Below are 27382 nucleotides of genomic sequence, written 5' to 3'. Positions count from 1 at the left end.
ATGAGTATTTCTGTTCATTCTTCTGGAGAAATCATTCTGTTCCAGAGTTTCTTCTGTTTCAGCTGCATCTGCTGTTATGACTGGAAACAATCACTTAGCATAGAAAAAAGGAAGGTGACTGGGCATAAATTGGGCTTTGTTCAGGTCAGCGGGGAATGGTGTTTCCTTTTCCTCCTCCCACCCTGATGAAGCTGCATTGTTGTGTGTCACTGAGTGAAAGGGATATGTGGGTTCATTTTGGTGCTCTGAAGCAGCACTGGTCATTCCCAAAGCTTGAATCATGGTTGGAGTTGGGTACAGCATGTGGGATATACTGCTGCCCTCTGCTCTCCACCAGCCCTCCAGGAATAACCTCTGTAAGTAAGCCTGAGTTGAATAATCTGTTCTTCCAACTTGCTTGTTCACATCACTGATTGGAAATGTGAAAGCAAGTAATTTATAGGCAGAGATCCACATCCCCTAGTTTTGTCACGGGAAAAGTTAGAGGCAGAAGTAGGTGTGGAGGCAGAGCTGTGTGTGTTCTGTTTCTGTGCAGGTGGGGTGTGTTGGGGCCCCACTGCAGCAGCCTTTAACCTGCACAGTGTCACCTCTGTCAGAAATAGCTGATCTCCATGGCCAGTGGGTCTCACAGAAACCTCAGAGACTTGACTTACCTGCCAAAACCCTTCTCTGTCCAGCTCATGGCAGATGCTGCGCTGTTGTGATTATGCAATTGCCTGGTTTGATCCCTCTGATTTGCAGAATTGCACAAACTCCAGTTGCCTCTGTGCCATGACAGAAAGGGAATGCCTGTGCTCCAGGCCTGGCAAATCCTGCCAGCGTTAGCAGAATGCACAGTCCAAACACTCTGGGCAGCTGAGTTTAGAATAACTTAAAGGTTAATGAGCCTCTGGCTGGGAGAGAGCCTGACCTGTTGATGCTTTAAAGGAGAAACATTTACAATATTGGAATTATTTCCTTAAATTTCCTATGTGGATAGCTGTGCTGGTGCGGTGATCTGGCTGCTGCTTGTGGGCTCAGTCCTGAGGACATGAGTTGTGTTCTCAGAGCTGTTAATGGTCTTGTCTTACCTCTGTTAATGGATATATTTGGGTGTTGGGTGGTGCTGCTGTTGTGCTGGACCCGATTAACACATCTTTCCTGTTCTCCCATTGCAGTGAATCTGAAATCCTGCACCACGACAAACAATATGAGCCTTTTTACTCCTCCTTCGTTGCACTTTCCACACACTACATTACTACTGTGTGTGGTCTAAGTAAGTGTTCCCCCTCCTTTGCTTCTCTTGCTCTTGTGTTGTGACTGGGATATAGTGAAGGTAAATCAGAATTGTTGTCATTTTTGTATTTGTTTTTTTCCCTCTTCCTGAATCAGACTTGACATTATATACGTATCAGACTTTATCCTGACAAAATGTCAGTTCTGATGAAGAGGGAAGCTTGTTGATGGGAGTGTTTGGCTGCCAAGTACTGGACAGCGTTGCCTTTTTGGTTGCTTATTCATTGGCCTGACTTAATTTTTGGTCAAATGAAGTTTTTGATTCAGTTTTCAGGATTTTTAGATTATTTTTAAGGAGTTAGAACACTGCCATCCTTGAAAGTATCCAAGGCCAGGTTGGATGGAGCTTGGAGCAACCTGATCTAGTAAAAGGTGTCCCAGCCCATGGCACTGGTTTGGAATGAGATGAGACTTAAGGTCCCTCCAACCCAAACCATTCTGGGATTCTGTAGTTGTGTTGCTGTGTTGGAGTTCATGATCTAAACATTGTGACTCAAAGTATTTTCTGTTATTCTGACTGACAATTTAGCAATTTCAACAAAAAAAAATGGGCTTTGTGGACTCGTTTCATGTTCTTCAGTGCTTCTGTCAGCATTAAATAATGTTGCTGGGGAAACTGTTTTATATGTCTAAATTTCTCTGTCTGGTAGAAGGCATTATCCTGATTTACTGTCATTTCTTGGATTGCATCGTCATGAGACTGAATTTATATTGAGCCTGTACGTTCAGCGTGATGGACTGTGTGTGTGCCCACGCTGCAGAGCATCCTTTTCTACTGACAGCATTGGGAACTTATTGCACTGAATTATTTAAAAACTTATTCTAAGTACAAGGATCTGCTTTTTTCAGTACCAAGAAACCAACTGCAGTCGGTGGCAGCTGCTTGTAAAGTCCTCATTGAATTCTCCCTGCTGCGGCTTGAGAACCCAGATGAGGCATGTGCTGTGTCACAGGTGAGCACAGATTTTGACAGTGTGGCCAAGCCTGAGTGTGAAAATGGACTTTGGGCTCTAAATCTGAAATATTTGCTCTAATGTTACATGCATAAAGCAAAATTATTAATGAAGCTCTTAAAATATTTAAGGTGTACTATTGATTCTTGCTGAGTCTTCCCTCTGCATTCTTTACTCAGAATCTCAGGTTGCTTACAACCTGAAATAAAGGTGACCTGAAGTCTTGGTTAATTCTGTTGCAGTTTCCTACATTCTGGTTTGGTTTTGTGTAACAACCTGGATCAAAACTATTTGTTGTGTTTTTAAAGGTGATTTCTTTCCTGCTTGTATTCTAATCATCTGGGAAAGCTTATATCTATTTAGAAGAGGAAAGGCATGTGAGAAGGGTTCACATAATCTAGTGTATCGCAGAGAGCTTCTCCAGGTATTTTCCATAAGAAGCACAGGGCCGGTGTTGGTGACCTGAATTACCTGCAGTCAATAATCTGTCACGATCTTTGGTGTGAGATCCCAGTGGATTAGAGCTGTTGCAGTGGCCTTGCCAGCTGAAGTTGCATTACTCTTAATCCAGCTGCCTACAGTAAACGATATGGAGGAATAATTGGAATCAAGAGAGTTTAAATTGTACTTTATATCTTCTGTTTTCTTTTTGTAGAAACACCTCATTCTGCTGATAAAGGGACTGTGCACAGGCTGCAGCCGCCTGGACCGGACAGAAATTATCACCTTCACAGCAATGATGAAATCAGCCAAGCTGCCTCAGACTGTCAAAACCCTCTCTGATGGTAGGGAGGAAATACATTTGTGTGTATTTCCCTGCAGCACTGGAGTTAGGCACAGAAAGTCCTGGGGGTTTGCTGTATGACACGGTGGTTTGTTGTTTACCCTGCAGTTGAGGACCAGAAGGAACTGGCCTCCCCGGTGAGCCCAGAGCTGAGACAGAAGGAGGTGCAGATGAACTTCCTCAACCAGTTGACATCAGTCTTTAACCCCAGAGTCTCATCATCACCATCCATCACACAAGAGACACAGGTGAAAAAACCCTAAAGTAGAACCAGTCTGAATTTTAATATTAGTAACATAGTGCAGGGGAGGGCAGAGGACTGCAAGTGGTAATTTAATACAAGTGTAAGGAAAACCTTAAGTATTTAAATCCTGCTTGCATGTTGTTGAGTGGAAAATGGCAATTGGCATTGTGTTGGCAGTAGTAGATTTGTTTCCTCGTGGAGGGCAATGTTCAGTGATATCCATGGCTGTTTTGAGTCCTGCTGCTGATCCACCTTGCTCCTGTATAGAGACTTACAGCAATACTGTATATTTTAATGCCTCTGTAATATATTTAGTATGTGCTTGCTTTAGGTGGAAGGAGAGAATGAGGATCAAGCTGCCACGGATCAAACCTCTGCAGCAAAGACCAAAAGCATATTCATTGCTCAGAATGTGGCCAGCCTGCAAGAACTTGGTGAGAATCAGCTTTCTAAGCTTCAGGGTCAAAAAAAGTGCTAGAAAAATGCCTCTCAGTGTTTCACCTCACAGCTCTGAGTGGGAGGAAATTCTCTGGCCTAAAGGATTCATAGTGATTGCCAGGGGAGGTTGTGGCTGGAGTGGAGTTTTCATTGCACTCAGTCAGTATGTTTGTGTTGTGAGGGGTAAATAAGATGGACAATATGAAACAGTTTATGGGATGGGTCATTGAGCAGGTGTGGAATAGAATCTCAGGATCGTTAAGGTTGGAAAAGACCTTGGAGATCATCACGTCCAACCAACTAGACCTGATGTGCCATCTGGCATGGACACAGAGCTTTGTGACACCCATTACAAGTAGGGACTGGAAACTTGACCAACTGGTTTATGTGTTGTAAACTACTCTTTATCCTATTGCCTTATTTCTGATGACATTTTCTCACCACAAAGACTAATTAAGTCAATTATTGCGGACCGTTAGATCTGTCCTGCTTAGAAGCTCTCTGATGAAACAGTAAAATAACACTGTTGTTATTTTTGGTAGGTGGCTCTGAAAAGCTGCTGCGAGTTTGCCTGAACCTGCCGTACTTCCTGAGATACATCAACAGGTTTCAGGATGCTGTGTCAGCCAACTCCTTCTTCATCATGCCAGCCACAGTGGCCGATGCCACCGCTGTGCGCAACGGGTCAGTGCCGTCACTGCTCTCTGGTACCTCCTGGTACATCCCCACAGGTCTGAGGGGAAATGACTCTGCTGGTGTGACAGTGTCGCTCACTGGCTGCTCCTCTGAGCTCTCGTGTTCGTCACTTTGCTGAACCTCAACATGTGTCCTTCCTGCAGGTTCCACTCCCTGGTCATAGATGTGACCATGGCACTGGATACTCTGTCTCTGCCTGTGTTGGAGCCCCTGACTCCCACACGTCTCCAAGACGTGACTGTTCTTGCTCTCAGCTGTCTCTATGCAGGTGAGTGGATCTCCTCTGGTTTTTTGGAGCTTTTTGCTCTGCTTTGTGAGGCTCAGCCTACAGGTAACCTTTATTTCTCGTGAATTTGAAAGCTCTGTGGCAATGCGTGTGACTGGGTTAATATTGAAGTTGTTACAGTGGCCCTGAAATGCTGGTACATTCTGCCACTGTTCTTGTCAGTATCTAAGAAAAAGGCTGAGTGATTTAACATCTTAAAGGCCTGTGATTTCTGCTCTTTTTGTAACGTTCAGAGCATAATATATTTTTATAATGCTTTTATGGCTTCAACTTAATTGATTGTAGCCCCAAATCAACTTTGTTCTCCAGGAGTGGTTTAAGTACACCAAAATCCTGAGTGTTTAATTGGCATGGAGGAGACTTTAAAGAGATATGGCACTCAAGTATGAAGATAGTCTTAAAAATGGTGTTGAATTACATAGTAAACCATTTCCTCTTTTAACTGTTCCCATGTGTTTTTGTAGGATAAAACTTTCCTCTTTTGGGGGTACTGAAGATTTTTTAATCTCAACTGTGATACTGAGGATTCCCCATTCCGTCAAGTTTACGGACACATTTTAATGTACTAAATAGGAACATTTTATCCCAAGATTGGCTCTTACTAAGAATTCTCCCTGCACTTGTTTCCCCTGAGGTGTGAGCGTGGCCACCTGCATGGCCATCCTGCACGTGGGCAGCACTCAACAGGTACGAACCGGGTCCACAAGTTCCAAAGAAGAAGATTATGAAAACGATGCTGCTACTATTGTACAGAAATGTGTAAGTAATGAGAGAGTGTTCATTGTTTTCCATTTCAGCGCATGAAATGTGTAGAATTTGTATTTATTTGGATTGCAACGACTGTTATTTCTAGGCATTAACCTTGCTGGTAAAGGAATTAAAGAGTGGCTAATTCTAGGGGGAAAAATACACTTGTATTTTGAGTTTTTATTTTTATTATTGCCCAGTGGAGCACCTTACCAATGTTTTGGCTTTATTTGCAGCTTGAAATCTATGAAATGATTGGGCAAGCCATCAGCAATTCACGCCGTGCAGGGGGTGAGGTAAGATTTCCATCTCAGGAAGCTTTTCCCCTATTTTTGTGCTGGTCTTTTTTGGCATTTGGATTGATACTGTTTTGTCTTGGTGCTTTTTTCTCCCCTGTTCCTCCTGACTTTTGGTATGATAGCATTATCAGAACTTCCAGCTGCTCGGGGCTTGGTGTTTGCTGAACAGCCTCTTCCTCATCTTGAACCTCAGCCCCACGGCCTTGGCTGATAAGGGAAAGGAGAAGGATCCACTGGCTGCTCTTCGTGTCAGAGACATTATTGCTCGTACTAAGGAGGGTGTTGGGTCTCCCAAACTAGGACCTGGGAAAGGGTATGTAACACCCCACTGCAGGAATCATTGTCCATGGATATAACCATGCCCAGCAAGCAACTACTGTGGGGTCTTGCTGGTCTCTCGAAATTTTATTTCACTCCATTTATAGTTCAAATCTTGAGTTTTGGAAAGAAAAGTTATCTTCTTCAGTTTATCAAGGCAGTCAGTTCACTCAATTTAATCTATCTATCTATCTATCTATCTATCTATCTATCTATCTATCTATCTATTTATTTATTTATTTACCCCCTGAAATTGTGCTGTGTCCTTTGTGTTTCTGTAGGCACCAAGGGTTTGGTGTGCTGTCGGTGGTGCTGGCAAATCATGCCATCAGATTGCTGTCATCGCTCTTCCAAGATCTGCAAGTGGAGGCATTGCACAAGGTATGCAGGGACCATTGCGTGTTCTCGTGAAGCATTTTGCCCTCTGCACTCAAACACACTTCTCAATTCTCTTGTTTTCAATTCAATTTTAAATTCTCTGCTCCAGGGCTGGGAGAGTGACGGTCCCCCAGCAGTGCTGGATATCATGGCTCAAAGCACGTCCATCCAGAGGATTCAGCGGCTCATAGACTCTGTGCCACTCACTAATCTGCTGCTGACTTTGCTCTCCACTTCCTACAGAAAGGTAGGAACTGGCACACAGAGAACTTCTGGATCTGAACCACCCCTAAGCATGGAAAGTTCTCACTTTTCAAACTGTGACTGTGCTGAGAGGAATGTAGAATTCTTTCAGAAGTCGTCAGCTGGGGCCTCTGTCTTCCCTCTTTTCAGAGATGTATATTTGACAAACTCATTCTAATGAAAGTGAACTTTTTCTGTAAGTTCAGTGGTATTTGTGAGTTTAATGGGAAGATGAAAAGCCTGTGTTCAAAACCGATGCTTTTAGGTTAGAGCTGTTGACTTCAAGTGTTGCTTACGAACTTGACATAGATTGTTTGTTTCCAACCATCCTGTGTAATTTGAAATAAAACTTAAGTGGAAGAAGCCTTGAAAAACTGTCCATAAATTAGTTGAGAAAGATTAGCTAGAAGAAAATTAAAAGGCATGAGGAAGTTACTCTTATTTTCAAATTCTTACCTTTCATAATCCTGAAATGTGCTGTTCTCTAAGGCCTGTGTCCTGCAGCGCCAGAGGAAGGGCTCCATGAGCAGCGACGCGAGTGCCTCCACTGACTCCAACACCTACTATGAGGATGATTTCAGCAGCACTGAGGAGGACAGCAGCCAAGGTAACAGAGTTTGCAGCAATCAGGATTTTACACTGCCTTTCAGATTTAGGGGGAACCTGGCTACTGGGCTGTTGCCTGCTCAGATTGAAATGACGTGTAAGGCTGAAAAAACCCAACAGTTTGTAAGGTCTGTGTGGCAGAAGTAGTGCTGACTGGAGTCTGTTGTGTAAACTGAAGCCTAAGTGGCTGGGATTTGGCATTATTTGCTCAAGAGGAGTGGAAGTAATTTCTTGTTGTAAATTCCTGCTGGACCTCTGTAAAAGTGCTTCACTGTGTGATTTGGAAGGCAGAAATGAAGACAGCAGATGTCTTAACTCTGCTCACTGAAATTCCATTTTAGGCCTTTTTCAGGCTGAGTAGTTTTATAAGGTATTTGCTTATAATAATATGGTTTTGTTTTTCCTATCTCATGTGTTAGATGATGACAGTGAACCCATCCTTGGGCAATGGTTTGAAGAGACAATCTCTCCAAGTAAAGAGAAGGTGGCCCCACCACCACCCCCTCCACCACCTCCTTTGGAGAGCTCACCAAGGGTGAAAAGCCCCAACAAACAGAGTGGTGGAGAGAATGGGAACATCCTGGCCAGTCGCAAGGATCCAGAGCTGGTACGGGGAGGTGTTGGGGCTCAGTGAAATCACTACTGGGCTGTAGCATTGTCTACCTGTCAGTGAGTAGCTACACAGCAACATGATAAATGTCATAAGTGCATTGCTGATGGAGAATCACAAGTGTCTTGACTTTGAGGAGAGATGTTTTCTATAGTCTCCTGTCAAGTGGAATGTCACAGGATTTGTTGCTGCCAGGGAAGCAGAGACTGCAGATAGTATCTATTTGGGTTACAGAGGGAGAGGGAAAATGGGGGCAGAACGATGAGCGAAATGACTTGCTAATAGAATGCTTTTAGCTCTAACTCTGTTGGGTAAAGACAAAAATAAATACTGCAGGGGAGAAGTTGGAGCCCTTCTACCTTCTGAGAGAGTTCTAGAATCAGTCCTGGTACAGACCACAGTCCAGTGAGCTGGATTGCCATGAGTTCACCTGTCCTCCACTTCTAGGGGGTAATTAAGGGACTTGATTTATTTTGCTGGTGGTTTAGTTTTTATTTAATGTTGTCTCTCTGCTTTTTTTGCTTCTATAGTGTGTTTCTCTTTTCTTTGCAGTTTTTGAGCCTAGCTTCAAACATTTTGAACTTTATCACTTCTTCAATGCTGAACTCCAGGAATAACTTCATTCGCAACTACCTGAGTGTATCTCTGTCGGAGCAGCACATGGCAACACTGGCCAGCATCATCAAGGAGGTGGACAAGGATGGGCTTAAGGGTAAGTGAATAGAACTCCGATAGAGCTGGAGGATTTAGAAGTGTGTGTTTTCTTAGTTTCATGTCAAAATTTTAAATGTAGGAGAGCAAAGGTAGTAAAGGGCACTCGATCCCTGTCTTACAGGCACGTCAGATGAGGAGTTTGCTGCTGCGCTCTATCACTTCAACCATTCCCTGGTGACCTCAGATCTTCAGTCCCCTGCCCTGCAGGTAATCTGGGATTGAATGTGTAAATAAAATGAAGAAGTGATGGTGTCTGTTAAGGATTCTCCACACCTAGAGTAGTATCTTGGTGATTACATTTGGCTCTGAGGCTAATTTGCAAGCAGAGGCTGGAATATTTTGAATCCAGTGATTTGAATGACCTTTGCAGTCATCCAGTACAAAACATCCTGTACAGTGTAAACTTAACATCTAGAGTTCAAACTAATCTACTGAACTTTGAAGGTGATGAAAGCTGAGAAGGAAATGAGGTCTGTGTTTTGGAAAGTTGCCTCTATCCATGAGTTTATCAAGAGACTTTCCTGCAGATTTGCTTTGCTGTCAGGACTGATGCCAAAAAGCCTTGGAATTCTCTCAGGAGAGAATCAAATTAATCCTTTTGCTTCCATGTACTAACTTTGTAGCCTTTAGGTTTCTTTGCTGGGTGATGGGCTGACCTGACTTAACCCTGTAAGGATAGGTTACAAACCTGCTTACCCATCACTGAATTAAATCCCTATACTTTGCTGACTGTTTTCTACTGTATTTAAAACACTCTGTTGTTTGGGTTTTTTTAAAGCAGTTGGACTTTTCAGCAATCTGCCTTTTTCCTGTATTTAAAAAGAAACAAGTATTGCTGTAATCAGTCAAAGGGGTCTTCTTCCAAATTCATAGACGCTGAACATAATCTCTCTGGCTGTGATATTGCAGTAAATGAGTAGAGCTCATTAATGCCTTTTTTTTTCTGTATTGGTGTTGAGACTTTGTTGTGTTTTAGGTGGCAGAGGGACAGCGTTAAGTGTCCCTCAGTAGCTATTTGAGATAGGAGAGTTATTGCTGTGGGAGCCCTTATGAGCTGAGAGCCCTGCTGATTATTATCATCTCTATGTTCAGATCATACTTTTAATTAATTAAACCATCAGACAGGACTTGGTCCTTTCCAATGAGCCCCTGTTTTGTTCCAGAACACACTTCTTCAGCAGCTGGGAGTTGCCCCTTTTTCTGAAGGTCCGTGGCCTCTCTACATCCACCCTCAAAGTTTGTCGGTGCTCTCGCGGCTTCTCTTGATTTGGCAGCATAAAGCCACTGCCCAGGGAGATCCTGATGTTCCAGAATGCCTTAAAGTCTGGGAAAGGTGAGATAATTTTATGTGAAGCTGAAAATCAATAATCTCTTAACCTCTCTCATTTCCCATCGAGTGAAAACTCTCTGGGCCCGGTGTAACAAGTGCGCGTGTGTTCTCTGAGCTGTGATCTGTGTGATGCTTGGAGGAGCAGAGGATCGTTCTGCCATGTCGCTGGAGTCCTTCATCCAGAACGTAGGAAATGAGACCTAAAATCAGGAATTAAGTGGGAGGAGGCTGAATTACAGCAATGCTGATTTTAAAAAGGGAAGGAGAATGTCTATTTCAGCAGATTTCTAGTAGGTTCTGTTAGGATGGTGCCAGGATTGTTCCTCTCTGCCGTTACCTGGATGTGAAAGTCTCTGATAGGGTTTAGCTTTCTTAAAGCTCTAGTAGCCAGCCTTTCCCATGGGAACAGGTTTGAATTCTTCTTTCTCCCTTTGAATGATTGTTCCGATTTTCCATTAAATGATTTTGCTGCTAATTTAGTTTGTAGGTTTTAGTGTTTGTGTAATCTCATTCCAATAGGCAATGTAGTGAACAGTTAGTGAAATGACCAGTATTTAAGCAGAAAACTACAATTATGAAAATGTTTCTCTAACCTCTAGTTAAAGAGATTTTAAATAGAGATTTAAGCGGGGGAAAAGTAAACTTTATAAACTTCCTCTTCTGTTGCCAGGTTTGTGGGCACCCTGAAGCAAAATGCCTTGCAGGGGACTGTCCCCAGTGACACAGAAGATCTGAATGTGGAACATCTCCAGCTGCTGCTGCTTATTTTCCACAATTTCTCAGAGAGAGGCCGCAGGTCCATCATGATGCTCTGTATCCAGACAATTGTGGAGTTGACAGCAAACATGGAGACCCAGCAGTGTTCTGTGCCACTCATCGTGGCACGGCTGCTCTTGGTGTTTGACTACCTGCTCCATCAATATTCCAAAGCTCCCATGTACCTGTTTGAACAGGTTAGGCTTTGACATCATGTTCTGGATATTTAATTGATCACCCAGCAGAAATGTGTAACGGGCAATCATTTGGTGTGTTCTGGTCTCTTCATGACCTTTGTGAGTAAATCAGTTTTGATGTTATTACCAGCCTTTGGAGTTACAAGGCATGATTAACTATCACTGCTGATTCCTAGCACTGGCTTCATTTGGAGTGAAAATTCCTGGTCTAATTAGTATCCTAATTCCTGATCAGGACAGGATGATTGTTCCACCTTATCTTTAAAATCTTGAGTGTTTGGGTATTTAGGCATCATTTCACAGCTACCTTTTCTTTGCTTTAGTGTTTCACCACTGAGGTTTTTTGGATTTCTGGTTTTCTCATTAGTGGGATGCTGGTGCTTTGTGCCTGGCTTTTCCAATTGTGGGAAGTTTGGCCTTTGATTTAAACTGCTCCCTTCATATTAAAAAGCATCAGAGAGGGTCCAGGGCTTTTCTCAGAAGTGTGCAATGTTCTGCTTTAAGCAGGGTTGTTTCTATTCTATGGTTCTTTTTCTGGGGGGTGGTATTGTCCCCCTATCCCTCAATGACAAGGATGCCATGGGTGGTTTTTTGTTTGTTCATTTTGTAACTTAGGTACAGTATAATTTGCTGACTCCACCCATTGGCTGGGGGAGTGGATCCCAGGACAGTGGCAGACGAACGTCTGTCCCACTTTATCATGGCTTTAAAGAAGTGGAAGAAAACTGGACCAAACACTGTTCTTCAGGTAAGAAAGAAAATGAAAGGAACTTTTTATTCCAGGATTTACTTTTGAAATTAAATGTGAGCCCTTCCTGTGCCCTGGTCTGGGCAGCTTTTCCTGCTTTTAATGGGCATAGTTACAATAGATAAAAATGCATCTAATAACACAGGAAAAGTTTTATTAAATAAAATTACTGTCATCTAGGAGTATGGTACAAGTAATTCAAAATATATTTGTATTTATTGTGCCAGGATTGTAGGAGTAGGAAAACTTTGGCTGTGTATACCACAGGTTAGAGCACATACAATGTGTCATGAAGCTGGTTTAGTATTTGGTAGTAGTATTAAATGTGAAAGGTTAGGGATGGGGGAGAGAGTATAACACAATGCTGCCTAATTAAACTGTCACTTGGAAGGTTATTTTCTGTTCTCCCATTCCAGACTCAGTTCCACAGCCCAGGTTCTACTGCATCCTGTCTCTAGAAGCTTCTGAGGATGATCTGAACCGTCTGGACAGCACGGTATGGGCACTGTGGTTTAGAGACCTTCCTGTAAGTCTCCACAAGGCCACGTGGATTTGACAAGTGCCAGGGAAAACAGACAAGAAGGAAAGACTTGATTAAACAGAGAGACCAGAAATTTTTCACTAAGTGGAGAAAAAAAGAGTGGCTGGATAAGATAATATGGGATTCCCTTTTACACCTAGTTGCATGTCAGGGAATTCAGCATGCAAAGTTTGTGAAGATGTGCTGGACTACTTTGTAGGAATGCTTGGGATTCAGTGCTGGAACAGAGAGGCCTGCCCTATCCACACTTGCTTTTCAGTGTTGCTGAAACACCTGAGATGAAGACGTGGCATTAGAGTTGTTTCTCATCACTTTGCTCCATGTTCTTCCTGGGTTATGTTTCCTCTCTACATTTGTTGCCATCAGGGTTGTGGACTTGCTCCCATGCAGGCTCCCTTATCACCAGTTCATTGATTATCCGACTGAGGAGAGAAATACCTGGCAGAACTCACTTCCCGAAGGTTTATTTTGCTTAGTTTTGGGCTGTGGGTATTCTGAATACTTAAAAGAGTAAGAGCTTGGCTGTATATATGCTTTGCAAAGCATCAGTCCTGACTTGTCATCTCCTGCAGGTTTGTGAGGTCCTTTTCTCCAGGGCTACGAAGTACGATGAGCTTTACGCAGCCCTGACTTCATTGCTTGCAGCTGGGTCCCAGTTTGATACGCTCAGGAGGAGGGAGAACAAAACTGTCACAGCACTGGTAAGACTGTCTTGCTGCCTGTGTTGAGGAATAACAAGTTTTCAAAATTAGGATTTTTAAGCAAAGTATTTAACCCAAGTGGTTTGGGCAGTGGTTGGAGTAACGGGGAATTTACAAAGGCCCCAACTAACTGTAGTGTTTATGGTGGCTGCACATCTCTCGAGTTTGTTATTCATAATATGTTTCAGACTTGCTGTAAGTCCCTGGTAATTCCAGTAGTTCTGGTTAGAACATGATTAAGCAGGAGAAAATTGTATAATTTTTCCTTTTTCTTTTCTCACTCCTCTGTTGCATATTTTGTTGTGTAATATGACAGAAACTCAGTCCAGAATGTGTTCATCTGATTTGGCACATCTGCAAGAGTCTGGAGTCCCTGATGAGATATTTCAGTAGCTATAATGATGGAGACTGTATCTTTCTTTACTAATTTATCCTACTGTTCCTCTCTTTAGGAAGCCTGTGCCCTTCAGTACTACTTCTTGATCCTGTGGCGGATACTGGGGATTTTGCCTCCCTCCAAAAGCTACATGCACCACTTGGCCATGAACACGCCTGAGATGAGCGACTGTGACCTCCTGCACACGCTGCGCTGGTCTTCCCGCCTGCAAATCCCTTCTTATGTCACATGGATCAAGGTACAGCCTTGACTGGGCTATTTTGAGATGTTGATAGTAAGAATGTCTGTCTCTACCATAGGATTTGTTCTGTGGGCATGGTGGGGAGAAATGGAAAGTTGTGCCTGTATTTTCCAAAGTGTTCCAGCCTGGTGATTGGCAGAGTGCTTAACTGTAGAGCACTATTAAAGTGCGATGGGTCTGCTTTTTGCCATCTCTAGGATCACCTTGTCAGGCAGGGCATGAAAGCTGAACATGCTGCTCCTCTCGTCGAACTGACCTCCAGTAAGTGCATCTCAGTGAAGTACGACGTGGAAATAGCCGAGGAGTACTTTGCTCGACAGGTGAGATGGTGGGAATGCATCCATGCACATGGAACTTGTTTTTGTGGAATGATTCGCACTTACTGGTGCTTCCCATTGTATTTGCAGATATCTTCTTTCTGTGCTGTTGACTGCACAACTATTCTCCAGCTGCACGAAGTTCCCAGTTTACAATCCATTTACACCCTCGATGCTGCAATTTCCAAGATTCAGGTTTCTCTAGATGAGCACTTTTCCAAGTTAGCTGCGGAAACTGATCCCCACAAATCCTCAGAGATAACCAAGAACCTCCTTCCTGCTACTCTGCAGCTCATTGACACCTATGCTACGTTTACCAGGTACAGTCCTTGGGATCTCCAGGAGGAATGCAATTCCCTGCAGTGCATTTTGCTTTCTTTGCATTTTGTGTATTGTCTTCTTAGAGGTGCCTGAGTTTTTTTATAGTCCAGTGTAATTACTTTATGTCCTCTAGAATGTCCATTGTTTTAAAAGAAGAATAAAAAGTAGCTTTTCAAGCCATGTATGGAAGTTGTTGTATCTAAGTAACCACCTTGTCTGATCTTCCAAGGCTTCCTTGCAAATTTGCAAAACCAGCTTTTCCTCGAAAGATAAAACCACTCTGTAGGATAGTGCTGCTTAAGGTTATTTCTCTGGAATAATATTGAGGCTGTCAGACCATCAAGAAGGAGAGGGGGGTTAATTCTTACATTAAGAGTCTGAAGTCTTGTAAACTCTCGTTAGAAACCTGTGTAGAAGAAAGCAAAAGTAAATCAGCTTTTTCTTTGGAATGGGCACTTCTCCTCATAAGTAGCTTGGCGGGATAAAAGCCCACAACTCCCTTCGTGGTACAAGATGAAGTATGGGGCAGAGCTTCAAAAGTTTGCTGTTTATCTGTCACTGTATTGACAGATGTAGTTCAGAAATGCAGAGCTGATTCCTGAAGTAAATCCTTTCCATCCTGAACACAGATCTTACTTGCTCCGGAGCCTGTCTGAAGAGGGCTCCACGGACAACAAACCCTCTGAGGAGAAGCTCCAGGGTTATGCTGCTGTCCTGGCCATCGGGTCCAGCCGCTGCAAGTCCAACACTCTAGGTGAGGATGCTGGAGAGCTCACTGTGCCTTCTCTGTAAAGGTGAAGCTTTCTACAATGCTGCCAACATTCCATTTCAAAGCTCTGTGCTGGCTCATGTGTTCTTCACCGCTCTGTTCAAATGAGGGAGTTATCCTGCCAGCAGCACACTGGAAGTCTCCTTTTGGTATCCTAAAAACTGAAAAAGCTGGGCAAAGCTTGAAAGAGTAACTGTCTTGTGGGCTTGTCCGGATTGTTGAAATGCTTTTATAACCGTATCGGAGCTGGTGGCATGGAATAATAAGGGGAATTATGAAATGTTGCTGTGTTGAAGACTGCTGTGAATTGGTATTTTTGCCCTGTTTTCTATTGTTTTAATAAAGTGAAAGAAGCAGAGAAACTCTTGCAAATGTAGGGATAATTTTGACTTGTAGAAAAGCTTGAAACTAGCCCTCAACAGAATTACAGCTCAGTTTGGCTACAATTGTGTCTTAAATAATGATCTGATTTAAAGAGTATTGTAAAAGCATTCTGGGTTTCAACAGGACCCGTGAAATTACTCAGATCCTGATGATTCTGTGTTACCTGCAGGGCCAGCACTTGTTCAGAACTTGCCTTCAGCTGTGCAGACTCTGTGTGAGTCATGGAACAACATTCACACCAACGAGTTTCCAAACATTGGCTCATGGGTGAGTCCAGCCTGGAATCTCTGGGCATGGTTGGCGGGGTGTCACTGTGTTGGAGGTGGGTGGTTCTGATGTGTGTGTGTCCCTCCCCAGCGCAATGCCTTTGCCAATGACACGATCCCTGCGGAAAGCTACATCAGTGCTGTCCAGGCTGCCCACCTGGGCACCCTCTGCAGCCAAACCCTGCCTCTGGCAGCTTCCCTGAAGCACACCCTGCTGTCCCTGGTCAGGCTCACCGGGGATCTCATTGTGTAAGTGATGGATTTTCCATACATTATGTGTTACAGACACTGTGGGTCTGTCTGCTGTCCTCAATGGCTGACTTCATCAGGCTCTGCGGGTGGAACTCACTGACCTGGTGCTGTATTTTGAACTAGAGCTTTCAGTTTGCAGTTCTAAATTCTACGTGAATAAAGGCAGTCTTTCTGTCTTCATCTCATCTCTTCAAAAGTCCGACCCCCTCAGAGAAACCCTTATTTCTTTTTTTGTCAAATATGGACTTGAAGAAACTGGAATATAAACTGAGACAATATAGATCTAATTAATTGATTTGTTCTTTGTTATAATTCATTTTTGTGATGTTTTAAAAGCATAAAGAGGGAATGAAATGCATTTCTTTTTCCAGGGACTTACTTTAAAATACACTGAAATCAAGAAGTAGTTGTTGACACTGCAGACAAACCCAAAAGCCACACTGTGTGAGAGTGTAGTCTGTCTAGGAAAATGTTGTAACTGTGTATATGCAAAAGTTAACATGCAGAGTTTTCTAAATGAGGACTGTTTTTCTGAGGCTGTGTCAGTGTATTTATCCCAGCTTTCTAAAAAAAGTTTTATCACTGATTTCCATCCAGATTTGTACCTCACTTGTGCGACTTCTGATTTCCAATAGGGATGTTCTCTAATAGATCATGCAGAGAATTAATTTGTTTGCTTTTGTTTTCAAGCTGGTCAGATGATCTGAACCCACCTCAAGTAATTCATTCCCTACTACCCCTCCTTCTGGAGACCAGCACAGAGAGTGTGGCAGAAATCAGCAGCAACTCCCTGGAGAGGATCTTGGGCCCTGCAGAGTCAGATGAATTCCTGGCACGTGTTTATGAGAAGTTGATCACAGGATGCTACAACATCCTGGCCAGTCACTCTGATCCAAACAGGTAACAGGCTGGGCTTGTCCTTCTCCCCCAAAGCTGTGTACAAAGATTGGCTGCAGCGGATTTAAACAGCAGCGCTGGTGCTGAGCACAACAGAAAGGCAGAAAATCAGTTTATTTTTATCTGTGGAAGACTTTTATACTTGCAGACTAAAAATACAAGATATTTTATTCATGTTACCAGGAACCATTGAGGCAGGGTGGATTTTCATCATCTCCTGTAACTCTGGATGAAGCATGTGTGTATCTGGATGGTTTTTTATTTAAAAAGATAGAAAATTCTGTAAATACAAGCACGAAAGTGAAAAGTGAAATTTCAAAAGTGAAAATGCCAGCCTAACTCACGTTATGTTCCCTTTTTCTTGCTGTGTGTAAGGATGGCTAATCCCTACTTTATCACAGCTAACTACCCAGATTTGGGCTTCCCACCCCTTCCTCTTTGTACAGAGGGAATGAGCTTCCTGTGCAGATGTTGATTCTAGCCATCTGAAACATAAAACCTTTAGACATGATGATGTTGCATCTTTTTTAACACTGATCCTCTCTGGATGGGAGGTCAGAGGGAGATCTACTGACCTGGTACAGGGTATAAATGTGATGGGATTTTACTTGCAGAGTATTTGTGGAGTGAGGATAAGCACAGGGGAGAATGGGGAGGAGTAACACTAAAATAGACTTAAAGTGTACAAAGAGCAGCTGTTTATAGGAATTTGAGGGGTCAGAAAGGTCTGGATTATTCTGAGTTCCTGACTGTAACTTGCCTTACAGCATCATGTGATGCTTTTTTGCTGAACATTTGTTGGGTGTGTTGGTGTTTCTGTCTGGTGTTCATCAGTTGTTTTTCTCCTGTCTCATGAAGAGCTGTTTTCAATTGGTGGAAAGTTTTTGGAATTGTATTAGCAAAATAGATCACTTCTTGACTCTCAGAGCTGTTGTAATTGTTGAAATGGCTCCTATATATTCTTATTTGACCCTCATGTGTTTGATCCTTATATATTCCTCTTTTAATCCTTAGTGGTCTGGATGAGTCCATCTTGGAGGAATGTTTGCAGCATCTGGAGAAGCAGCTGGAGAGCAGCCAGGCCCGAAAAGCCATGGAGGAATTCTTTTCAGAAAGGTGAAGTCACTTTGAGAGTTGTAGCCCAAGAACTCTATTTCTCATCCTTTTTCTGTTTGCTTGTCACTGTAGACTCTGAAGTGATGTTGATGTCATTGTGCAGGAAAATATGGGCTGTGTAAAGACAGGATCTCCTTTGAGGAGTGCAGGAGAGTGGGAAAAAACTTGGGGCGGGGGCAGGCGGAGGACCTGGGTCTTTGTCACTCCAAAGGAAATAGTGAGTCCCTATAGTGGTCATTAGTGCAAGATGATCTGTCAAAGGAGTTTTTTGAGAGATGCTGGTCCTTAAGGAATTTACAGACCAAGCTGCAAAATCCCAAGTTCTCCCAGTGCTTCCTTGGGGTAGCAGGTTGGTAATTTTAAGAGTATGAGTGGGGTGTTGGCCTGACTTAAGATTATGAAGACAAACTGTGCTGGAAACAGCACAGCACAACAAGAGTGTTCTGAATATGAGGGTGAACTCATATTCAGAGGAAAAGTTTTCTCTGTTAAGCAAACCATTGTCTGTTTTTTCTCTCTACTTGTTCAACAGTTCAAAATGGAAGCAGTATGGTGGCTATACTTTGTAAAGATGGAAGGGAAAAATAGGCAAGAAAATCTTGCCTTTTGGTTTGGAAACGAGTTTAGGCCCTTTTGTGACCTGATATGTAAGATACTGAAATGCTGCTGAGGAGCCCATGAGATTCATGAGTTTTAGTCTGAGTTTGCTGTTTGGCTGAAAGCAATTTCAGCAATTGGCTGCTGAGCAATATTAATACAAACTGTTGCCAGTCTGAAACGTGAGGGCAGAGAGAAGTGAAGCAAGTGATAAAAGGGAATGGGTCATCTTTTACAAAGCTGATTTATTTTCCCCCTCTATATAGTGGAGAACTGGTGCAGATCATGATGGCAACAGCCAATGAGAACCTCTCAGCCAAATTCTGTAACAGGGTGCTGAAATTCTTCACCAAGCTCTTCCAGCTGAGTAAGTGATGGTTGGATCTCTCCTGTCCCGCCTTTGTCCACTTTATACTGTTCTTGTATTAGTCTGAGACATGAAGATGCTTGAAAGGAAAGCTGTGGGAGGGAGTGGGGTCACAGCTTCACACTTGTAATGAAAAGCCACACGTTCACTGTAGATCTGTCACTCACAGTAACTTCCCCCCCAGCTGAGAAGAGCCCCAACCCCAGCCTGCTGCGACTCTGTGGCTCTTTGGCTCAGCTGGCCTGTGTGGAGCCTATCCGGCTCCAGGCCTGGCTGACCAGGATGACCATGTCCCCACCCAAAGACTCAGACCAGCTGGACATTGTGCAGGAGAACAGGCAGCTCCTGCAGCTCCTGACAACTTACATCGTTCGGGAAAACAGGTAAAGCACAGCCTTTTGTGTGCTGGTCGTTTCCTTCCTCCTCCAGAGGTGTGAGTTGCTGGTGGTGTCTTTATAGTACCTCTCTGAAACTCTCTTCTTTTTGCTCAGCCAAGTGGGAGAAGGTGTGTGCACTGTTCTGCTGAGTACTCTGATACCAATGGCAACAGAGATGTTGGCCAATGGTGATGGCACAGGCTTTCCTGAACTGATGGTCGTGATGGCAACTTTGGCCAGTGCAGGACAAGGTGCAGGACACCTCCAGCTTCATGGTGCTGCTGTGGATTGGCTGAGCAGATGGTAAGAGTAAACGGGATACTGTTCTTTGTTTATTTGCACCACTTAGACTGATTTTGTTAAATTTTTTGACTGGTGATATGGGGATAGAAGTTTGTGTATGCTGATATTCAGTTATTTTTTAGTTAGTTGTTTGGAATATAAAGTGTCTGATCTGTATCCCCTCCCATTAAGAACAACCATGTGTTGTCTTTCTTTTCCACTCTGGATGGTTTAATTACTGCATTTATACATTCCCTGCTGTTAACCTAAAGCAAATTGAATGCTTGAAACTGTTGGTCAGGACTGAGTTTATACTTCCCAACAGTTGTTACCTGTAATGAGAGGTTGTGGACTCCCCATTCCTGGAAGTGTCCAAGGCCAGGTTGGATGGGGCTTGGAACAACCTGGGATAGTGGAAGGTGTCCTTGCCCATGGCAGGGGGTGGAATGAGATGAGCTTTAAGGTTCCTTCCACCCCAAACCACTCTGGGATTCTGGGATTCTATAATAATTTCCACTGTTTTTTGTTACAGCAAGAAATACCTGTCTCAAAAGAATGTGGTAGAAAAAATGAATGCCAATGTCATGCAAGGGAAGGTAAGACATGACCATCGTTTAATTTGCAGGAATAAATCCCAGGCAGGAGCTGTTCACCTGTCCTGTTGGGTTCATAGTGGGAGTTAAAGCAATTTGGTCAGGGGCACTTGTTCAATTTTCTTGCCCCGTAGCCGCTATTATGGGATGTGAGCAGTGCCTGTCCTTTTGTGCTTTCCAGCATGTGACTATCCTGGAGTGCACCTGCCACATCGTCTCTTACCTGGCCGACGTCACCAACGCCCTGAGCCAGAGCAGTGGCCAGGGGCCCAGTCACCTGTCTGTGGATGGGGAGGAGCGGGCCATCGAGGTGGACTCCGACTGGGTGGAAGAGTTGGCAGTGGAGGAGGAGGACTCCCAGGCTGAGGATTCGGTAGGCAACGCTCACAGTTAGTGCTGCAAAGGAGATGAAGGTTTATTTTGCTTCCAAATCAGAATTACTCAGGTTATGAATTAAGATTTTGTTGTTTATTCCTAATGTGACCTACTTGACAGGACTGGAAGAGAATTCATGCCTAGATCCGTTGACTTTGCCATGTCAACTAAAGTTAAATATTTATTTTTTAATAGAAAAAGGAAGAAATGGAGTGAGATGGGTTTCTTCCTACTGGTTGGTTTGTCAGTTTTATATATATGTCAACAAGCAGCTTAGATAAGACTTTGAAGTGCTGTTGGCTAGGGAAGAAAAGCTGTTATAATGCATTGTTTTAATTTTGTTGTACCAACATTTTTGTTACTGTTTCTTTTTCTTGTTAACCCTTTCATGTTATTATAATGTGTCACCCTCTTTTTCATGTGGTTTGATACCAGCTGCCTTCTCTTAGCTCAGTGTTGCTATTCTTAAAATGCACATTTGGTGTCTGAGGAATTTATTCTGTACCGTGTGCTTTACTGTAGCTGCAGTTGCAGCGCCTTTTTGAAACAATTTTCTTCTCTATAGGATGAAGATTCTCTCTGTAATAAACTCTGTACCTTCACCATCACACAGAAAGAATTCATGAATCAACATTGGTAAGGATCTGAAATTTGTGTTCAGAATTTCAGCCTGATATTCCTGGCCATTGAGAAGGAAACCAATGTGGTTTGTGAGCCTCAAGCAGTGTCTTTCATAACTCACCTGGCTTATTTTGGGCAGGTACCACTGTCACACTTGCAAGATGGTTGATGGGGTTGGTGTTTGCACAGTTTGTGCTAAAGTTTGTCACAAGGATCATGAGATTTCTTACGCCAAATATGGGTCGTTCTTCTGTGACTGTGGAGCCAAGGAAGATGGCAGCTGCCTGGTAAAGTGTTTTCATGTCCTCAGCTTTTAAAGTCTTTTGCAGTTTTCTGTTCTGCAATAAGTTATGTCAGGGTATGAGTGTGTAAGAGTCATAAGACTTGAAGGTATTTGTTTTATAATGACCCTTCAGAATTTACAGCTTGCCTGGAAATTAATGTTTTTGCACTGAATAAGAGCATTGGCAAATCTCTGTCCCAGTGACTCCTGGGATTCCACCTACCTTTACAGAATTTGCTACACAGCAATCAACACCTTTTCCCATGTTCTCCACTAGCAGCAAACAAAATAACTATATCTTAATTATGGAGGCTTTTTAATACTTGAGTGGAGAGTGACATGTAGGATGCTGTTTCGTTGTATCTTTAGAATTGCAGTCTTAAGAGATTTGCACTCTTATTTCTTTAAAATTACATTAATCTTGCTGCTATTACAGTCTGTATTCATTTCATTAGTAGTCAAACTGAGTCTGGTTTAGGCTCTTAGCATTCCTGTGTCATTCCTAGGCTTTGGTGAAGAGAACCCCCAGCAGTGGGATGAGCTCTACCATGAAAGAATCCGCCTTCCAGAGTGAGCCCAGGGTGCCTGAGAGTGTCATTCGCCATGCCAGCACCTCCCCTGCTGAGAAAGCCAAGGTCACCATCAGTGAGGGGAAGGGCCCTGACGAAGAAAAACCCAAGAAGAGCAGCCTGTGCAGAAATGTTGAGGGCTGTCGAGAGGAGCTGCAGTCCCAGGTATGATTATCTGTTAAACAAAGATCATTTATGGTGAGGATCTTAGGCAGAATGTGTTGGTTATCAGCCAAGTTGTTTGATTTTTATGATAAGAGGAGTCATAAAAAGGGTGTCAGGCTTTAAAAAGTGGTTGATGTGTAGCTGTTATGAAGGCTCCCATAGGAGCATTTTGTTCCTCACTTATCTCTATCTTGTAGGCCAACTTCTCCTTTGCACCTTTGGTGCTAGAGATGCTGAATTTCCTGATGGATGCCATCCAGATCAACTTCCAGCAAGCTTCAGCCATGGGGAGCAGCAGCCGTGCCCAGCAAGCTCTCAATGAGCTCCATACTTTGGACAAGTCAGTAGAAATGACAGACCAGTTGATGGTGAGACTAAAGGAGCGATTAGATTGTGGGGGGAGGACGGTCACTTTTTATAGGGCAATTCCAAGTGGTTTACTTTGGATGCTTTTACTGACTCAGGTGCCAACTCTCGGCTCTCAAGAAGGTGCTTTTGAGAACGTGCGCATGAACTACAGCGGGGACCAGGGCCAGACGATCCGGCAGCTGATCAGCGCCCACGTGCTGCGGCGCGTGGCCATGTGTGTGCTGTCCTCCCCGCACGGCCGGCGCCAGCACCTGGCTGTGAGCCACGAGAAGGGCAAGGTGAGCTCTCCAGCTCTGCAGGGAACGCTGCATTCTGAGGGAAAATGGAACAGCGCTGAACAACAGGCAGAATGTGATTTGTTCTGCCTCTCTGGAGAGCTGGATCTTCTGTGTAGTATTGCATAGCTTAGGGAAGCCTCTCTTAGAAAAAACTCTTCAGGGAAAAGAGTTCTTGCAGTAGAAACAGTGAGAACAACTCACTACAACTACCTAGAAGGAGACTGAAATGAGGTGGGGGCTCATCTTTTCTGCCTTGTCTTAAGTGAAAGGATGAGAGGAAAAAGGCCTTAAGCTGTGCCAAGGGGAGGTTCAAATTAGATATTAGAAAAAAAAGTCTCTGCAAGAGTGGTCAGGCATTGGAATAAGTTCCCCAGGGAGGTAGTGGAGTCACTGTCTCTGGAAGTGTTCAGGAGGTGTCTGGATATGGCACTTGGTGATGTGGTTTGGGAGTGATCAGGTTGGTGCTGGGTGGCAGTTGGACTCGATGATTTTGAAGGTCTCTTGCAGCCTTGATTCTGTGATTCTGATTCTGTAAATGTGGGGACACATTCATAGAGCTGGAATTGAAGTGCCTTATACCCTCAGTTATAACTGGATAACAGTTCATTTTGTGGTGCAGATCACAGTCCTTCAGCTCTCAGCATTGCTGAAACAAGCTGACTCCAGCAAAAGAAAACTGACCCTCACCCGCCTGGCATCCGCCCCCGTTCCCTTCACTGTCCTGAGCCTCACTGGGAATCCCTGCAAGGAGGACTATCTGGCTGTATGTGGACTGAAAGTAAGTGCCTCCCGAACCCTTTCCCAGGCAGCTGGAAACATCAGCTCAAAGCCAGCTGTCTTTCTTTTCTCTGAGGAGCTGGCACAGAGCTGCCTCCAAAGTTCTGTCACTAATTTAGCTCCTGAATCACTTTCCTAGTCGACAGAGGAAGCAGAAGAAGCAGGAGCTGTATGAATAATATGATAAATGAGACAGTGCCTTGAAATATAGTACTTCTTATTGTATTTAGGCCAGTTTTACGTAAGACAAGAGCCAAGGTTTAGTCATGTCAGACTTAGTGTGCTAAAACTAGTCTGTAACAACCAGTGTTCTTTTGGCAAGGACTCCTCTTTTTTGTATTCTCCCAAATTTAGATTCGGCTTTCCCAGTGCAGAATCCACAGATTTGTTATTTAGCTGAGAAACAGCTGCACTCTGTGGTTTTGGTTTTGTGTTTTCTTTACAAATGATCACGTAATTTATCTTTAATGCAGTGATTTTAGATTCTCACTCTCTGAATCATTATTGGCATAAGAGAAATGCTGACTTTTAACTCCATTCTTGGCTTCAAATGTTTATAAAATGCTTAGTTCTAATATTTGACCAATTTTTTTCATTACTCCAGGACTGCCATGTATTAACATTCAGCAGCTCTGGATCAGTCTCTGATCATTTGGTACTTCATCCCCAACTAGCCACTGGGAATTTCATCATCAAAGCTGTGTGGCTGCCAGGATCTCAAACAGAGCTTGCCATTGTGACTGCAGACTTTGTGAAGGTATGTCTGCTCATAAGGTGTTGATGATATATCTACTTTCATACATCAGAGCCTGGATCCTTGTGGAGTTGCATGTGGAAGAATGTGATAATATTCTTAGTTAGAAATAAATTGGAAATATAAATTTGGCTATTGTTGTTGCAAGAAAAAGCAAAACTAAAGAATCCAAAGAGTAGAACAATTAACTATAACATCTAAAAGGATTCCCTTGTCTCAGCTCTTGTCTTGTTTTGTATTGTGGTAGTTGATTATTGCCTTAATTCTTCTGTGTCATAGTAATTATTTTCTTGGTTCTTTCCACAGATTTATGATCTCTCTGTAGACGCCTTGAGTCCAACTTTCTACTTCCTCCTACCAAGTTCCAAAATCAGGGATGTCACTTTCCTTTTCAACGAGGAAGGGAAGAACATCATAGTGATCATGTCCTCAGCTGGGTACATCTATACACAGCTCATGGAGGAGGCCAGCAGTGCCCAACATGGGCCATTCTATGTCACCAATGTGCTGGAAGTCAACCACGAGGACCTGAAGGTGCTGGTGACTTCCCTTTCTCTCTGTTTTTTTGCATCTTATATTTGAAGGCAGAAGTTTCCTTTTCTTTTTTCCTTCTTTTGAGCCCCCTTATCTAGATCAAGGAGCTTGCTCATTCCTTTAAAGAGAGAAATATCCTTGCAGTGAAAGGGGGTGGGGGTGAAAATTAAACCCCTTGATCCTTTCATCTAGAAAATGGAGCATGTTTTCCATGGCTGGCTCTGAAGTCATGCCCGGCAGGATTTCTCAGCAGGGAGATGGCTGCAGAGCAGTGCAGTTCTCGGAGCGAGGCACTCCGAAGGTGCAGGAACAAAAGGGATAAATCACCACTGCTGGGGCTGCAGAGCTGCAGTGAGCCTTTGTTTCTGGTCTTGGGGGTGACTTGTAAAATCTGTCCAGTGTTTTTACCCCAGCCTGTTTCAAAACTGGAAAAGATGAGAAGACAGCCCTCAGGAAGATCTTTTATGAGCTGGGAACAAGGGGAGTGCTCCGTGTGAGACTGTCACATGGCGTTCAGGCTCCCAGCTGAGGGTGTTACCTACAGCCTACGGGTGTGCAGGCTCAGCATCCCTTTCCAAAGCCTTTGAAGTGTCTGATAGATGAGTTCACCCAGCAGTTCAGTTTAGAAAATTGTCGTTTAGGGCTGTGTTCTCTCGCTGGTGGGGAAGAGAGGAGGCCTTGGGAATAATTCCATCATAAATTTAAAAGCCTGACGGTGTTTTGCGGTATATGAGTTTATGTTAAATGTTGTCATTTCTCTTGATCCCACAGGACAGCAATGGCCAGGTGGCAGGAGGAGGGGTGTCAGTGTATTACTCCCATGTGCTGCAGATGTTGTTCTTCAGCTACTGTCAAGGCAAATCCTTTGCAGCCACCATCAGCAGGGCCAGCCTGGAAGTGCAGAGGCTATTCCCAATCAACATCAAGAGGTGAGTCTCATGTGGAAGACTCCCCTGAAGTGTTTATTTCTGTTTATTATTAATAAATATCACTCATCAACATCCCAGCTCTGAATGGCCAAAGCTTGTGCTGAAGATCCTCTTTCTGACTGATGATTTCCTGCTACTTTTCATGGTGCTTCTGCCCTAATGGACTTTGGTGATGCTTTTGAGTCCCTTCCAACTTGGGATATTCTAGTTGCGGGATGGTTTGAAACAAGAACTCGGTGTTTCAGCAGTGGGGCATGTCTGCATTTTGTCTTCCCACTAGGATTTCCCAGCAGGAAGGTGGCTGCAGAACCATTGTGCTGCACAGTGTGGAGCTGCTCCTGGTGCAGCCACTGGAACTGATGGGATTACCCCCCCTCACCGAGGTTGCAGAGCAGGAAGCCTTTGTTTCCTTTTGGCACCAGTACTGCTGTGGACCTTGTGCACTGTGCATATTAAGGCTTATTTTCAGACTCCCTTGGGGGAAACCAATCTCTTTTGCTATGAATGTGGCAAGAAAAAGCTGTTCTGTCATGTTTTCTGACAGAGCTGGGCACTTAGGCCACAGACTCTTTACCAGCCTGACACAAAGCCACTGTCATGAGCAGGCTCTGTAGAAGGCTCATTCCAAGAGCTCCCAAGCCCCAGTCAAGCTTGGCTTAGTCTTTTTGCAGCTCTATTTTTATTTTTCCCAGTGAGCAGTCACACAGATTCTCCTGGTTTGGCTTTTGCTTAGTGCTGCTGGGTATGTTGTAATGTGTGACTGTTCATCTGTTCAGATAAAAACATTGCTGAAAGCCATTTTAGAATTGCCTCCTTGGTTTGGGGCATAAAATGTTGCCAAGTGTTTTTCCTCAGGTTTGCAGGGTAGGGATCAGGCTGTGAATTGGAATGCTTGAATTCCTGCTGAGGATGGAGCTTTAACTGGTTTGAATGCTGTATTTTGTGTGTTTTCGCTTGTGCTGCTTGTTAAATTAATGTCACTGTGCCCTTCATCTCTTGCAGTTCTAATGGTGGGAGTAAGACTTCTCCAGCCCTGTGTCAGTGGTCGGAGGTGATGAACCATCCTGGCTTGGTGTGTTGTGTTCAGCAAACCACGGGTGTCCCGCTGGTGGTGATGGTGAAGCCAGACACCTTCCTCATCCAGGAGATTAAAACCTTGCCAGCCAAAGCAAAGGTTAGGCAGAATTCCCTATGGTTTTGGCCCTTAAAATGTGTTTTCTTGTTGTTCCATCAACCAGATCTCTAATGCAAAGAGTTTTCCTTCAAGCGACAGTTGCCAAGTCCTTGCCTTGCTTTGCAGATCCAGGACATGGTGGCCATCCGTCACACAGCCTGCAACGAGCAGCAGAGGACCACCATGATCCTGCTGTGTGAGGATGGCAGCCTGAGGATCTACATGGCCAACGTGGAGAACACCTCGTACTGGCTCCAGCCCTCGCTCCAGCCCAGCAGCGTCATCAGCATCATGAAGCCCGTCCGCAAGCGCAAGGCAGCTGCCATCAGTAAGGGGCTCCTCACACAAGCTGTAACAAATGGAGATGCAAAGATTGATCAGCATCATCCAGATACTTAAAGCATTCACTTCTGACAATTACCAGTTAACCCGAGGGCTAAGGACTGGCTAAGTCTGGGTGAAATGTTTCCGTAAATATACATAAAAATATGTACAGACATCTGCAAAGGAGGCA

At 43.8% G+C, this 27382-nt stretch overlaps 1 protein-coding gene across 6 annotated transcripts in view; it reads left to right on the top strand.

Moving 5' to 3' along the window:
- UBR4 (ubiquitin protein ligase E3 component n-recognin 4) overlaps nt 1-27382 on the top strand; it is an 80024-nt gene that overhangs the window by 2670 nt on the left and 49972 nt on the right. For all 6 annotated transcript variants that reach the window (XM_064678884.1, XM_064678889.1, XM_064678888.1 and 3 more), the window contains exons 2-46: nt 1158-1255; nt 2125-2228; nt 2884-3013; nt 3121-3260; nt 3588-3690; nt 4237-4378; nt 4534-4658; nt 5311-5435; nt 5660-5719; nt 5845-6035; nt 6322-6421; nt 6528-6665; nt 7151-7268; nt 7687-7874; nt 8430-8589; nt 8713-8798; nt 9755-9924; nt 10592-10874; nt 11490-11622; nt 12039-12118; nt 12736-12864; nt 13317-13499; nt 13700-13822; nt 13910-14139; nt 14770-14894; nt 15463-15560; nt 15651-15808; nt 16502-16711; nt 17723-17824; nt 18688-18788; nt 18973-19171; nt 19280-19468; nt 19980-20043; nt 20222-20413; nt 20981-21051; nt 21176-21323; nt 21826-22053; nt 22251-22421; nt 22518-22700; nt 23320-23478; nt 24082-24234; nt 24538-24765; nt 25537-25694; nt 26697-26868; nt 26995-27196. In XM_064678884.1, the coding sequence (XP_064534954.1) occupies nt 1158-1255; nt 2125-2228; nt 2884-3013; nt 3121-3260; nt 3588-3690; nt 4237-4378; nt 4534-4658; nt 5311-5435; nt 5660-5719; nt 5845-6035; nt 6322-6421; nt 6528-6665; nt 7151-7268; nt 7687-7874; nt 8430-8589; nt 8713-8798; nt 9755-9924; nt 10592-10874; nt 11490-11622; nt 12039-12118; nt 12736-12864; nt 13317-13499; nt 13700-13822; nt 13910-14139; nt 14770-14894; nt 15463-15560; nt 15651-15808; nt 16502-16711; nt 17723-17824; nt 18688-18788; nt 18973-19171; nt 19280-19468; nt 19980-20043; nt 20222-20413; nt 20981-21051; nt 21176-21323; nt 21826-22053; nt 22251-22421; nt 22518-22700; nt 23320-23478; nt 24082-24234; nt 24538-24765; nt 25537-25694; nt 26697-26868; nt 26995-27196 (6650 nt within the window). The remainder of the gene's footprint in view (nt 1-1157; nt 1256-2124; nt 2229-2883; nt 3014-3120; nt 3261-3587; nt 3691-4236; nt 4379-4533; nt 4659-5310; nt 5436-5659; nt 5720-5844; nt 6036-6321; nt 6422-6527; nt 6666-7150; nt 7269-7686; nt 7875-8429; nt 8590-8712; nt 8799-9754; nt 9925-10591; nt 10875-11489; nt 11623-12038; nt 12119-12735; nt 12865-13316; nt 13500-13699; nt 13823-13909; nt 14140-14769; nt 14895-15462; nt 15561-15650; nt 15809-16501; nt 16712-17722; nt 17825-18687; nt 18789-18972; nt 19172-19279; nt 19469-19979; nt 20044-20221; nt 20414-20980; nt 21052-21175; nt 21324-21825; nt 22054-22250; nt 22422-22517; nt 22701-23319; nt 23479-24081; nt 24235-24537; nt 24766-25536; nt 25695-26696; nt 26869-26994; nt 27197-27382) is intronic.

This window comes from Pseudopipra pipra, chromosome 22 (assembly GCF_036250125.1).
Source record: "Pseudopipra pipra isolate bDixPip1 chromosome 22, bDixPip1.hap1, whole genome shotgun sequence".
Classification (NCBI taxonomy): domain Eukaryota; kingdom Metazoa; phylum Chordata; class Aves; order Passeriformes; family Pipridae; genus Pseudopipra; species Pseudopipra pipra.
The sequence above is the reverse complement of the archived record's forward strand: the minus strand, read 5'-3'. Positions and strand labels throughout refer to the sequence as shown.